The sequence below is a fragment of the Artemia franciscana genome, chromosome 16 (assembly GCF_032884065.1).
Source record: "Artemia franciscana chromosome 16, ASM3288406v1, whole genome shotgun sequence".
NCBI classification, from domain to species: Eukaryota; Metazoa; Arthropoda; class Branchiopoda; order Anostraca; family Artemiidae; genus Artemia; species Artemia franciscana.
The window spans coordinates 36,421,499-36,437,050 of record NC_088878.1 but is presented as its reverse complement, the minus strand read 5'-3'; the positions used below and the strand labels follow the sequence as shown (position 1 = coordinate 36,437,050).

At 33.2% G+C, this 15,552-nt stretch overlaps 1 protein-coding gene across 1 annotated transcript in view; it reads left to right on the top strand.

Moving 5' to 3' along the window:
- LOC136037402 (GRIP and coiled-coil domain-containing protein 2-like) overlaps positions 1–15,552 on the top strand; it is a 201,739-nt gene that overhangs the window by 73,908 nt on the left and 112,279 nt on the right. Inside the window, exons 4-5 of the mRNA XM_065720153.1 lie at positions 2,623–2,855; positions 7,998–8,202. Of these exons, the coding sequence (XP_065576225.1) occupies positions 2,623–2,855; positions 7,998–8,202 (438 nt within the window). The remainder of the gene's footprint in view (positions 1–2,622; positions 2,856–7,997; positions 8,203–15,552) is intronic.

Sequence of the window (15,552 nt, the reverse complement as noted above, 5' to 3'; positions counted from 1 at the left end):
GTCTCTCCCATTGTGCTAGTTAATTCATCTGGTGGACTATTAATTTTTATTCCAATTACTTCTTTAATTAATTCCCAAGTTTTCTTAGGGCATCCTTCGACCTCCTTAAACTTTTTCTCAAAATATTTCTTTTTTTTTCATTTCTTAAATTTTGTTCAACCTATTTCAATAAGTTTTATACAATTGCTTATTTTCTTATGTCTGGTTAATTATTTGAGCTCTAAACACTCTTACATTTATTTGTTTCAGAATCACAAGATTAATCCAAGGTTTTTTACTTGAACATTTTCTATTGAACGGTTTCAATGTGACTACTTGAATTACCAAATTCTGCAACTTTTCATAAAATAAAACGAAACTTCGGATTTGCGTCCTGAACTTCGCCTAGAACCTCATACCAATCTACCTTTTCTGCATCATTCACAAGTTTTACCATCGCATTTTGGTTGATCACGGGAATCCTTGATTATTTGCCTTTAATCTCCTTTGTTGCAGTTCTAAAGCTAACTGAAATTCCAAAGTGGTGAGATACATCGTTGATAAGGACCCTGGGAAGACTCCCGGGGAGTTTTCCCAGTATGTATGTGAGGGTATGTGTATAGTATGTATGTATGTGTGTGTGTTGTAGGGCCCCTGTATTGGCCTGTAGGGCCCCTGGAAATACTATGAAATAGTGACCTAACACATTTTGTCCATGTTTTGAAATTATCACGACCGAAAATTGTCATCAAAAGGAAAAACTATGAACTTGTTCTGGTACCTGTAATCATAATTTACATTAGTTCCTTAATTTACACCTATAACTTTGGTCCATAATTTTTTTCCAGTTATTTTCTGGATATTAATAATTAATATATTATAATTAATACGGAATTGTAGAAATTTTGACGATCAATCCCTAAATAATCATTTTATAAGTTATATAATCATAAAATAATCTTCATTTTCATTTTAAATAATCATTTTATAATAAATAATCATTATTATTTATTAAAAATCATTTAATAATCATCATTAAATAATCAATTTAATGTTTGGAATAAATAATCATTAATTATGATTATTCATAATCAAATAATCATTTCATAAGTAATCATCCTAAATAATCATTTTATAAGTTTGGAAAAATCCACAATGAATCGGATCTTATTCAATAGGGATTTTCGCTCCCAGAGGCCCCTCATGAAAGCAGAAAAAAAACTAGTGGCCTAATACATTTTGTCCTTGTTTTGAAATTAACACGAACGAAAATTATCGTTGAAATATAAAACTATAGCAATTTTCTGATACTTGTAATTGTAATTTATGCTAGGCCCATAATTTTGGTCCACAATTTTGCTTCAGTTAATTTTGGGAAATAGAATCACAACCAAATTAAAAAAAAAATTGACCATCAAACAGTAAATAATTATTTCGTGAGTTAGATTGGAAAAATCTACAATGAAAAGGATCTTATTCCGCTAGGGATGTTACGAACCCCCCCCCCCCTAGAAATGTTAAAAAATAGTGTAGAACACCGTGTCCATGTTCTGAAAAAATTGTGGTCTTCGTGTCCATGTTTTGAAATAATCAAGAATGAAAATAATCAATGAAAGGTAAAAGTTTAGTAATTTTCTGATACATGTAATTATAATCTACGTTAGCTTCATAATTTAAGTCCATAATTTTGGGTCATAATTTTGCCTCAATTTTTTCCTAGAAATTGGAGTTAGATTGTATAAAATTTGACCATTTGAACACTAATTAATTATTTTATAAATTAGTTAGGAGAATGCCATACTGAGTAAGACCCTTTTCCGGCGATACTGATCCGGGGGCTTCACTAGAGATTTAAAAAAATAGTGGCCTAATATATTGTGTCCAAAGTTTATACGATCACCCCTTCCATTAAAATTTTAAACGCCCCCTGATAATAACTTACAACCCTTGCGCCTGGGCTCTAGGAGACTGTGTAAATCCGGAGACATTGTTACAATCTCTTTGGAAATTTTTCGACAAAATGGCTATCTCAAAATTTTGATTGGATTTAATGAGGGAAAAGAAGGTTGAGGGTAGGGGGGGTACTTGCGCTTGGTTCAATTTTGACTCTTAAAAAAGGAACTGTAACTTTCAATTTCCAATCAAATGAGCCTCCTCCAAAATTTATGTGACCACCCCTAATATAAAAACATTTTGTGCCATCAGGGGACAACAATCCCTGCCCCCGGGCTCTGGAAGGTTTTGTTAAAGCCGGAGGCATTGTTGTATGATTGTTAGACTATTTTGAACAAAATGGCTGTCTCAAAATTATGATGGGATGCATTTTGGGAAAAGAAGGCGCGAGGAGGGCTGGTTGTCTTCAGATCAGCTATGAATCTTACAAAGCGAAATAGAATTTTCAATTTCCAGTCAAATGAGCCTCCTCCAAAGTTTTTACGACCACCCCTTCCATATGAAGTGCCTCTGAGAAAAAAATTATAACTGCATAATAAAACATTGAAGCATTATGATCTGTACTGTAGGCAACGCTTTAGCGTTGCCTCTGATTGCCCTAGAAGGGAGAAGTCATGGTCAGTGGTTTAGGGGTTGTAAACCCCCCTCTAAACTATCAACAGGTATGGTAAATATTTTCTAATTTTTCAGATAAGATGTTTGGAGGAAAGAATTCGCTCCCTTGAAGGAGAGAAAAAGACTTTGGAATCACAGATTGACCATTTGGAACACGAGTTTTCAGATTATAAAGCGAAAGCCCATAGTATTATTAAACAATCATCAACAGTTGGAGTTGTGCCAAGACATGATTCTGTTTCTGAAGCAGAACAAGAACGCCTTCACAAAGCTATTGAAGTGCTCAAAGAAAGGATTGAAGATCTTAAGTATTATTACATTTTTATTTATTTTTTAAACTGTAAATAATACTGGTTCCAATCCCAATGCTGTCTGTAAGAATGAGGTTATCCCATTCTTATTCTTACTGTGTTAGAATGAGGAATATGTTAGAGGTTATCGCTTCAAAGAACATCGTAGCGGGGTTCACAAAGACTTTGCTAGGAAATAATGAAATAATTCAAACGATTTGATTGGTTGGCTGGAAAACACCTCTGGTAAAAATCTGCACAGAAAAACTGAAATTAATTTCCCTTGATTCATTCCTAGGGTCTGATTCTTTATCTTGTGAGTTTAATTATGCTTTTCGTGCGGGGTCGTAACATCGTAGTGGGCTTCACAAAGACTTTTACAAGGAAATAGTAAAAGAATTCAAACGATCTGATTGGTTGGCTGGAAAATACCTCTGGTAAAAATCTGCACAGAAAAACTGAAATTAATTTCCCTTGATTCATTCCTAGGGTCTGATTCTTTATCTTGTGAGTTTAATTATGCTTTTCGTGCGGGGTCGTAACATCGTAGTGGGGTTCACAAAGACTTTTACAAGGAAATAGTAAAAGAATTCAAACGATCTGATTGGTTGGCTGGAAAATACCTCTGGTAAAAATCTGCACAGAAAAACTGAAATTAATTTCCCTTGATTCATTCCTAGGGTCTGATTCTTTATCTTGTGAGTTTAATTATGCTTTTCGTGCGGGGTCGTAACATCGTAGTGGGGTTCACAAAGACTTTTACAAGGAAATAGTAAAAGAATTCAAACGATCTGATTGGTTGGCTGGAAAATACCTCTGGTAAAAATCTGCACAGAAAAACTGAAATTAATTTCCCTTGATTCATTCCTAGGGTCTGATTCTTTATCTTGTGAGTTTAATTATGCTTTTCGTGCGGGGTCGTAACATCGTAGTGGGGTTCACAAAGACTTTTACAAGGAAATAGTAAAAGAATTCAAACGATCTGATTGGTTGGCTGGAAAATACCTCTGGTAAAAATCTGCACAGAAAAACTGAAATTAATTTCCCTTGATTCATTCCTAGGGTCTGATTCTTTATCTTGTGAGTTTAATTATGCTTTTCGTGCGGGGTCGTAACATCGTAGTGGGGTTCACAAAGACTTTTACAAGGAAATAGTAAAAGAATTCAAACGATCTGATTGGTTGGCTGGAAAATACCTCTGGTAAAAATCTGCACAGAAAAACTGAAATTAATTTCCCTTGATTCATTCCTAGGGTCTGATTCTTTATCTTGTGAGTTTAATTATGCTTTTCGTGCGGGGTCGTAACATCGTAGTGGGGTTCACAAAGACTTTTACAAGGAAATAGTAAAAGAATTCAAACGATCTGATTGGTTGGCTGGAAAATACCTCTGGTAAAAATCTGCACAGAAAAACTGAAATTAATTTCCCTTGATTCATTCCTAGTGTCTGATTTTTTATCTTGTGAGTTTAATTATGCTTTTCGTGCGGGGTCGTAACATCGTAGTGGGGTTCACAAAGACTTTTACAAGGAAATAGTAAAAGAATTCAAACGATCTGATTGGTTGGCTGGAAAATACCTCTGGTAAAAATCTGCACAGAAAAACTGAAATTAATTTCTCGTGACTCATTCCTAGGGTCTGATTCTTTATCTTGTGAATTTAACTTTGCTTTTTGTGTGTCAAATTTCACAAATTAGAAATATACTCACTCAAGAAGAAAGCTACACCTTCCGAGGATGGCTTACTCTTCTTCGAAACATCTTCTTAAGCTGTTTGATGCAATACGTTTTATCTTTTTTGCTGATTTCTAACCCACGTTTTTTGTTTGGTTCCCACTAGAACCTAAAAATCCATAATTGCATATGCAAGTCTGTTTTGTTAAAAATTGAATTTCTGTCTTTTCCTAATTATTTAAGCTTATTCATATTCAAGTATTCAAACAATGTTTGTCGAATCTTGGGGTGAAATCACCCTCCCCTCCCAATTGACGCCGCTGGTAAGAAGTAGCACCCTACTGAATTGCCAATTTTGACCCCTATCCTTGTTTCTGATAATTTCCATATGTTTTGGATTTCATCTCTTCATAAATAGTAATTTCTTTTTGTTTTTAGTTTGACTTCATCTCAAACTAATAATAATAACTAATAACTTTTAATAATTGAGCTATTCAGCAATTAAGCTATAAATTATAATATTCAAGTTATTCACCTTTGTTTAATTTTCCCCTTAACAATGAGAGACACTGAGATTTCATTCTCACTGCGCTTCGTATTTTAAGTAAGGGTGTACTGCCATACTTTTTAGTTATTTGTTTATAGCCGTGATTCCCAGCGTGGGGTACGCGCCCCACCGGTGGGGCATGGAAATATTTTGGTGTGTCACGGGCAGGACGTACACCCTTCTGCTAACTATACTTAGAGCCTTAATTTCGAAAAAAAAAATTTTTCATGTGAATGACATTACATTGAGCATGAGCATGAATGACATGACATTACATTCACATTACATTGTGAATGAGCAAAATATATATATGATAGTAGTCCAGTGATGTCATGTATTATGTAAAATGTGTAATATTTTTCATTAGCATAAAATATGCATAGAGTACAACCTGTAAAGAGGTACAAAGTTAATGGCCTTTTAAGCGTCCTTCAGGGGAATGCACGTAAAATTTTGAATAATAAAATTGAAATACTACGAGGGGGCATCAGGATTTTAAAAATGCCTAGTTGTGGCATTGCCCAAAATCGGTTGAGAACCATCGGTTCCCTATCGGTTGGGAACCAAAATCGGTTTATTGTATCTTTTACCTTTGGTTCTTCCAACCTAGAAATGATTTAAGTGAGGACCTATAAAGTCGATTGCTTTCTTTATTTGTTTTGTTATTTTAAGCGAGTAAATATTTATCAATACAAATAGTTACAACAAAATTTAAGCTCTAGCCTACGGAGAGCAGAGCTCAATGTGCTAGCTTAATAAATACGTAACTGAAGAGAAACACAAAGTAACATAAAGAAAAAAAAACAGAGAAAAATCTAAAAAAAATTAGGAAACAACCTTTAAAAGGAAAAAAAGAAGGAGAAAACTGTGTTTCTCAGAGAGAAAGAAGAAAGAGTAGAGAAGAAAGCCATCTCAGATTGAGCACAAATCAAATAAAAATTAAGACTAAACCTATCATTCGTAAGTCCCTGCATTCCGAATACGAATTAATCGATGCAGACGTCAAAAATTAAACATCAACTTTTTCATTTGGGGAAATTGTTCTTCTCTTTTTTTTGTCTTCGCTTTTCTTCTTCTTTTCCTTTTATTGCTTGTTTTCTTGATTTGTTTTGATTTTTTCTCTGTTTTTTTTTATTTATATTATTTTGTGTTTCTCTTCAGAGTTTGGACAGTAGCCAAACTCTTGTTTAAATTGTATGGACAATACTTCAGCTTTCTAATTGGCATTCCGAATAATTTTTGCATTCTTTCATTGAAGAGCAATTCGATAGAATTATTTTGGTCAGATTAAATTTAATTGCAACATTGGGGATCTGGTACCTTAATTCAAATCTAGCTCTTTCTGAATATATTAGATGAAAATGAAGCTTTTTGGAATGAACGTGGAGAAGAAACTTGAGCTTCAATAATAACATTATCCTGGAAATAATTTTTTAGAGATTAAATGTTGAAATGCTGCTTGCTAATTTATATATATATATATATATATATATATATATATATATATATATATATATATATATATATATATATATATATATATATATATATATATATATATATATATATATAAATAAGACTATTGTTTTATTCATTTTTTTGGTTATATTTATTTATTGCTAATGTTTCATTATACTTCAGTACGTTATGGTCAGTTAATGCTGAAAGTCATGTAAGCGACAACTTATTTAATCGATTGCTGTACGTTTATTACTAATTTTTTGTATTCGTTCAATTATTTGTTAGAATTATTATATGATCAATTTATTATTTATGAGAGTAAAATAATGGTTTTCTTTGCTTTTTTGTTTCCATTTATTTATTGTTATATATATATATATATATATATATATATAAATTGGCAAGCAGCATTTCAACATTTAATCTCTAAAAAATTATTTCCAGGAAATAATTTTTTAGAGATTAAATGTTGAAATGCTGCTTGCCAATTTATATATATATATATATATATATATATATATATATATATATATATATATATATATATATATATATATATATATATATATATATAAGACTATTGTTTTATTCATTTTTTGGTTATATTTATTTATTGCTAATGTTTCATTATACTTCAGTACGTTATGGTCAGTTAATGCTGAAAGTCATGTAAGCGACAACTTATTTAACCGATTGCTGTACGTTTATTACTAATTTTTTGTATTCGTTCAATTATTTGTTAGAATTATTATATGATCAATTTATTATTTATGAGAGTAAAATAATGGTTTTCTTCGCTTTTTTGTTTCCATTTATTTATTGTTTTTATTTAATCATTTTTGCTTTCTGACTCTTCTGTTCTCTCAACGCTGATTACAGTTATTTTTTATTTCTATTACTGTAACTATTTTGTATGCATCCATTTTTGTTTTGTTCTTGTTTATATTTTATAATGATATTTATATTATATTAACTTCTCTAATAATGCTATATCCTATTATACCAATAATACGTTCAAGCTTTGGGACTGGAGTCAATGACCTGACTCTGTTTGCTGAGCCAGACTCGACCCACCTCTAAATGGGTTACCTGGCGAAATCTGGGGAAGATAAGCAAAGAGGGTGTGCGAAAAAAAAGGATGGCTGGCTTCCAACCCCCCATTGCACTTCCTAGCTGAAGGGCTACGAAGTGGAAATCAGCACCGCCGGTTCCGACCTTGTGGTTCTAGGCCCGTCATACTTTTACTTATATAATAACAATAATAATTATTATTCATAATTCACCAGTTTCTGTTCTGCTAATGTTGAAAGCGATGTATATCAATAAAATTATATATTGGCACAGATTATTTTTTCTTCTTGTGTATTTCATATAATATTTTGTTATTGTTGTTAATTCATCATTCACCAAAGTGACTACATAACTACCTATCAATCCAGTCATAACTTATACATTCTATTAAAACTCTTTTATTTTTAGCACGAAGCTAGCCTCTTCAAGCCTTGAATATTTAAATATAACGGAAGAGAAGGAAAAACAATCCGCTCGAGATGAGAAACTACTACGTGCTGCTGAATTACGTATTCTAAAACTATCTGAAGAAATTTCAACCCTTAAAGAAGAATTTAAGGTTTCAACTGCAAGACTACAAGGAGAAAATCAGGCACTGGTTATTCTTCATCAGGTACTGAAATATGCTTATACAACCCAATATCAGAACACAAACCAACACACAACTGGTGGTAGTGTTTACCAGTTAATAATGAATCTACCCTATGTTAGCTACTCTTAATTTATTCAAGGTCTTCCTCTTGTTTTATGGAGTGATAAATGACCTGTTCTCCTCCCCCTTCCATGAAGTGTTCCAATAGTTTTATGGAACTTTTTGATTTTTCTTGGGCAAGGGGTCCTTCGGAATAGTCTTAGGTGTATGGATTTATCCGGAAGAATAGCTACCCTCAAAGAAGATTATAAAGTATCAACTACCCTCAAAGAAGATTATAAAGTATCAACTGATAAACTACAAGGAGAAAATCAGGCACTGGTTATTCTTCATCAGGTACTAAAATATGCTTATACAACCCAATATCAGAATACAAACCAACAAACAACTGATGGTAGTGTTTACCAGTTAATAGTGTATCTACCTTAGGTTAGCAACTCTTACTTTATTCAAAGTCTGCCTATTGTTTTATGGAGTAATAAATGACCAGTCCCCCCCCCCCATCCATGAAGTGTTCAAATATTTTACATTATTCCTTGTCAGATCAGACGATATCATAAAGTTTTCTCTGGGTGAGAGAAAAGGTTTTATTTGAAAAAGACGGAGTTTCGGGGAACTTCTTTATTTTTCTTTGGCCAGTGGTCCTTCGGAATAGTCTTAGGGGTATGGATTTATCTGGAAGAATAGCTACCCTCAAAGAAGATTATAAAGTATCAACTGATAGACTACAAGGAGAAAATCAGGCGCTGGTTATTCTTCGTCAGGTACTGAAATATACTTATACAATCCAATATCAGAACACAAACCAACACACATTACCTGTTAATGGTGTGTCTACCTTATGTTAGTAACTCGTACTTTATTTATGATCTTTCTCTTGTTTTATAGAGTGATAAATGACCAGTCCCACCCTTCTGCGAAGTGTTCCAATATTTCATATTACTTCTTATATTTCCATATCAAACAGTTCGTGGTAACGAACTGTATTAAGGAGCGACCCGGCTCAATAGTAACTGAAACTCTAAAAAATAGAATTTTGACATCAATAGTTACATCAAAAAAATCGCATTTTAATGTTGATTTTAAATTGTTGATTTAATGTTGGTTTCATCAAGTTTAGTCTTACCCATGAAAAGTTAGGAGCCTGAAAAGATTTGCCTCATTTTAGAAAATAGGGGGAAACACCCCCTGTAATTCAGTGGAATTTTGTTATACCTTAGGTGAACAAGTTTGAGCACAAATTAAGAGAGAAAAAATTGGTTTAATTTAATTATAGTAGTGGAAAAACAAGAAAACAAAACTTTAAATAATAAAGAAAAGCCGATAATTTTACTCCACCTTCAGGAGCCTTTTCCAGTGGGAAAAAAACTGAACAAAAAAGAAACATTAAAAGAAAAATCATCTAAACGACAACCAACAAAAAAAAAACAACAAAAAAAAAACAACAACAACAAATAAATTCAACTTTCATTTTAAACACTTCCGGAACTGCAATTAGTGTAATTGTCTGACAAATCAAAGTCTGACAATTTCTGATTAGTCAGATAATTATAATAATTCTAGTTCTAGAAGTGTTTAAAATATTTCATAAAATAGACAATTACAATAATTATAGCTCTTTAAGTGTTTAAAATGTAGTTGTATTTATTTGTTTGTTTTTATCTTGTGTTTTGCTTGTCGTTTAGTTGATTCAATTTAACTTTGTTTTTCCTTTTCTTTTATTTTTTTCCCGTTGAAAAAGGCTTTCGGACATGGAGTTGAAATATTCTTTTTTTTATTGTTTAAATTTTTTTTATCTTGTGTTTTGTACCATTATTTTATTTAAATTAAACCTGTTTTTCATCTCTTAATTTGTGTAAATGGAAAAGCATTATTGTCTAAGAAATTATCCTGTTTTAAGAAATGATGTATACCCCAAAAGTATTTTTTTAAACCTTCCAACGTTTCTGAACAAAATTGCTATCTCAAATTAAGATCCAGTTTGATGGGGGCTAATGGTTATTCCTTTTAGATAAAAAAAAATTAAAGCAGTGAAATTGTATAAACATGTTAAGGTTCTACTCGTTTTATAAAATAATTTAGTAGATAAAAAAATGGAAAAAATTTTACTGATGTATTTTAAGAAAATAAATAATGTATTTTTTCATTAAAATACAAAATATAACTTAAAATATAACGTATTTATTTGCATTAGGGATTAGATCAGCTCGTTTTAGTTTTTTGGATGTATTTAAAGGAGCAAATTTCTCTCAATATTTGTCACAAATCAATCAAGAAATCTTAACTTTAGTTACAATTCATCAGTTGATACGGAAAGTAAAAATTAATTTAATGAAAACAAATCTAGTATTTGTCTTCCGTAATATACAAAAATCCATATTTTGGATAGATGTAAAACCGAACCTAAAAACAGTATTAAGATCGTTTTTTTCTATAAAAGGGATAAATCAGCCCGGATTCGTCAATCCCTAAGACCAGGGTTGCCATGACCTAGCTGATCTTTCTTGGAATAGCATAGTGCACTACTACTGCTATTAATAACAACTCACCACAGCACCAAGCCGCCTGATGTCAACACAACTACGCACGCTTTTCCTCCATCGCATCACAATAATCCAAAAAAAATACAGTTTTATACCGCTGGCTGAGAGGGGGAGGGGAAGAGGCAAGGGTGAAGAATACTGTATAATAATCCCAAAAATACAAATCCCAAAAAATACTTAATAGTAAATCAGACACTGTCTTAGTAAATAGCTATATATCTGTATTATTTTTTATGTTTTTATATATTGTTTCTCCCAGCCAAATCGTAAGGAAGCCAAACCGAAGTAAAAAAAACAAAAAAACTTCAAGATGGCGCACTCGATTGGAAATTTAAAGCTCTATTCCCCAATTTTTAGAATGAAAAGTGATTGGAGGACAATCAGCCCCCGTCTCATGCCTTTTAACCCCCCCCCCCCCCCCCCAAACGTAGCCCTCCAGGGCAAATGGTCGACATCTTGAGATAGCCATTTTGTTCAAAATAGTCAAAAGATCCAATAAATATGCAAACAGAGACGAAATTATCTCAAAAGGCTCAGAGGCAAGAGCCAATAAATAATGCAAATTGCCAATTATTCAAATACAGGTATTATGATAGAAAAAGAGGGACTTATTAGGAAATTGTTGCAGGGCAACTGTAAGGCCCATCCCTCAATTTAGCCCTCCCTAAATATTTCCTTCGTTCTCCAAGAGGCATAAAATTCCCTCTTACAGGCTATACCCATTTTAAATCTGCCGGATCAGCGTTTCATCAGTGTAAAATCAGGGTGATTTTATTTATTTAAACGGAAGTTTGTGGGCCGGAGAAATAGAATTTTTAACACTTCATTGACATAGATACGATTAATTGACATAGACATGTTTTGACATAGACAATAAAGATATCTTGAAATTGGTCAAATCTGCCTTCCGAAGCAAGATTTGAACCTAGCCTAGTTTAAGTGATCTATTTATTTATCTCTCTCTGTTCTTTTCTGCATATTTAATTTAGCACTTTTCAGAATTTATGCATTTCAAAATGATCAGAAAAATATAAAAAAAAGACTTAAAACCAAACATCTTTACCATGTCCTGTTGTGTGTTTTTGCGGCTGGTTCTGTATTTTAAATGAAACGCTATGTTTAGATTTTGATAAATATTGATAAATGTCACAATTCAGTCAGTTTACTCATTTATTTATTTTAAAGCAGGGACAAGCGCAATTAATCGATAATTCTCATGAGCCTTCCGGTTTCCTCTCTTAAAAAGTGGTATAAACATTATGTCTTCCAATCGCTTGGCCATTGCCCAGACTTTAACACCTTATTACAAAGAAGAACAATTATCGGCATTAAAATGGAAAGAAAAGTCTTAAATAACTTTATTGATGTACCATCAACACCCGCAACAGTACCACCTTTTAAATTCTTAAATATCGACTTAATCTCTTGTCCATTCATATCACGCACTAAATCGTAATCGTGTTCCCTCATAGGATAAGTAACCATCTCTGGGGTATGCACTACCTCCTAAGGATCTACACTATCACCTCCCAAATTTTTTAGGTAATCAGGCCATGAATCAGCTTCCGGAACAACTTGGGTATTAACTTATCCCTTTCCACTATCATTCCTTATATAGACCCAAATCTTCTTAAAACTTTATTTCTAAAATCATCAGCAATGTCCAGTTTCTTGCTGACCGGTGAAACGAATTTTATTATTCTGATCCGATACAAAAGCTACCCGAATATTTACATGTGATTCGTGGACTTTGGCTTCCTTCTGTTTTTTTTCTCTAACTTTATTTAAAAAGTGTTAATAATCCCAAAAGGAATAACGACTTTTGGAATGATCTAACTTGAACTGTGAACTTTGAAAATTATAGTACGCTGATCTTTTATGTCCTTGAAAGTTTCAACTTCGAGCCTGAAGTGTGAAAAGTTATGTCTTTCTACTGTACAGCACTAAAAAACTTGGATATTTTGATAAACCTGGGAAAAAGTTAGAAATCTAATCATTTGTTGAAATGTTGAGTCATAAAACCAGTAAATTTCGTGGAGTAAATATCATACATTAAAGTGATTAGTGCTACACTCGAGAATAACATTGCTGTGGCCAAAAAAGCGTCCTCCCGAAATATTCGCTTTATTCGTCCAGTATTTTCGAATGTCGCTGAACTACAAAGGCTATGGGAGAATATTGGATCAAATGGAGAAGTAAATCTCTCGTATACTTAGATTGTGACGTTTTAGATTGTGACATTGTGACATTTAGATTTTGACTATTCTTAGATTGTGACATTTAGATTGTAGATATTTTCATCCTCCTAGATGAAAATGTTACAAAATGAGCGAATTTTAGAAGATTTTGAGAGTTCAGGGTGTAAGAGTAGATTTGAAAATTAACCTTAAGAAGACTAAGTCGCTCAGACCTGGAATAAGTGAAGGTGAAGAGGTTATGTTGAGTAATGAGAAGATCGATCACGTTGACAGCTTCACTTACCTAGGCAGTAAAGTCGGTGCGTGCGGTGAAGCCAACTCCCAGGGCGTTTTTTTCAAAGTGAATAAATGTTTGGGAGAATAGGAATTTAAAATTTGACAATTTAGAAGATGGTTGGAATAATTTTAGAAAACAATGTGTGAAGTTGCTGATGGTGTCTTAGGGAAGAAAGTTAAGACTATAGCTAGGATTATTAGTGGGAAAGCTTTATGTTTAATAGAAAGGAGAAGGGGTTTGTACAAGAATTATCTGAGTGATAGATTATATTGAAAATAGAAGGAATGTAAAGAAAGTGGAGAAAGCATTTAAATATCAACCAAGGAGGTGTGAAGTGGAGGCCATGGATAAAATTGTCGAGAATCTGGAAGACGGCATCAAAGAAATCACTTTGATTTCTTGGGACCAAGGTTTAAAGCAAATTTTCAAGGAAACAATCGAAATTTAAAAAATTTTATTCAAGAATAATTCCATAAACAGAGATACAGGCGAATTTGGATTGAACTCAATTTATGATAATTTACTGAGGTCAAATGAAGTAAATATCACCTCACCTAAGAGCTATGACCTCTGTCCACGTAATATGTCAGATAAATCTAATGAACCGGAACCGAAAAGGTCAAAGAGATTTGCCTCCGCTGTTGCATTGAATAAAATAAGAGTAATAAACTATATGTAATTAGTCCCTATTTTGAACTGTTTTACTTTCGTCATGGAAAGACAGTGTGGTCTTCGAAGTTACCTGAACTTATAGATGTTTTGCGAGTTCAAGGGGCTAGAATAGGCTTGAAAATTAATGTTAAGAATAAGTCACTAAGCCTAGGAATAATTGAAGATGAAAAGGTGAAGTCGCGTAACGAAAAGATTGATCAGATGGGCAGGTTTACTTATCTTGGTAGTATTATTAGTAAAGACGGTATGAGTAGTGAAGATGTCAAAAGTAGAATAGCAAAGACTCAAGGTGTGTTTTCACAGTTAAAAAAAGGTTTGGAAGAATAGGAAGATGCAAACCAAAATTAGAAAATAAGAAGTCACAGTGATGACAGTGTTCAAGTATGGCTCTGAAGCATGAGCGCTCCGAAAAGTGGATGAAGATTTACTTTATGTTTTCTAGCGAAATGGCCTACGGATTGTTATGGGAGCCCGGCTGACTGACCGGATTTCAAACAGTAGACTGTACGAAAAATGTGGTTCAATGCCGCTTTATAGGGCTATAATGAAAGAAAGGTTGAGATGGCTAGGGCACGTTCTGCGGATAAAGGATGACAAATTGCCGAAGATTGTCCTTTTGGGCGAACCATCTAGGGCTAAACGGAAAGCAGGTCGTCCTCGTCTGGGGTGGGAGGATGTCCTAAAGAAAGATTTAAAGGAAATTGGAACTTCCTGGGAGGGTGTAAAGAGGGTGGCTTAGGATAGATTGGTATGGAGTACGAGCGCGCGTAGCTATATCGGCCTCAGGTGGCTTGGTGTTGTGGTGAGTAGTTAGTACTAGTAGTAGTAGATGCGAAACAGAAGCAAACCGAATATTTGCATGTAATTCATGAAATTTGGCCTTATTCTGTTTTTTCTCTCTTTTTAATTTATTTAGTTCTTTAGCAGAATTTATATATTCATACTATCCAAGAGAAAACTAAAAATCCGATTTTGCCTATTTATGTAAAACACTAAAAGGGCATGAAGATTTGAAAGGCCTTTTCAAATGGATGTGTAATGCAACCACTAATTGTAGAACACAAGTAGAACCAGAAATACAATTTTACTTGAAGATGTAAAATACTAAAACGCCTTGAAGATACGAAATCCCTTTCCAATTGGATGTGTAGTTCAACGACCTACCGTAAAACGTACGTTTTACGTTTAAACGTACGTTACGTACTACCTATCTACCGTAAAACGTACTTAGACCAAGGAATCCAATTTGACTTGAACATGTAAAATATTGGAACGCCTTTTATGCATGAAATGTCTTTTCAAATGTATATGTAGTTCAATCACTTTATATAGCTATAAAATATTAAAACGCCTTGAAGACATGAAATGTCTTCAATGCGTAGGTCAACCGCTTACTCTAGAACGTACATAGAACGAGAAATACAATCCTACTTTAAGATGTGAAATATGAATTTGCAAACTAATATAGTAAATATAGTAAAATTTCGATATATAGGGGGACAAGAGCCCGAGGCCTCCCTTGCCCTGTCTTAATATCCAGTATCTTTTATCTATTATGGAGCGTTTGTCAACTACGCATGGGGACATCGATTGATTCAAGACTCGATGTGTAGCCTGATTC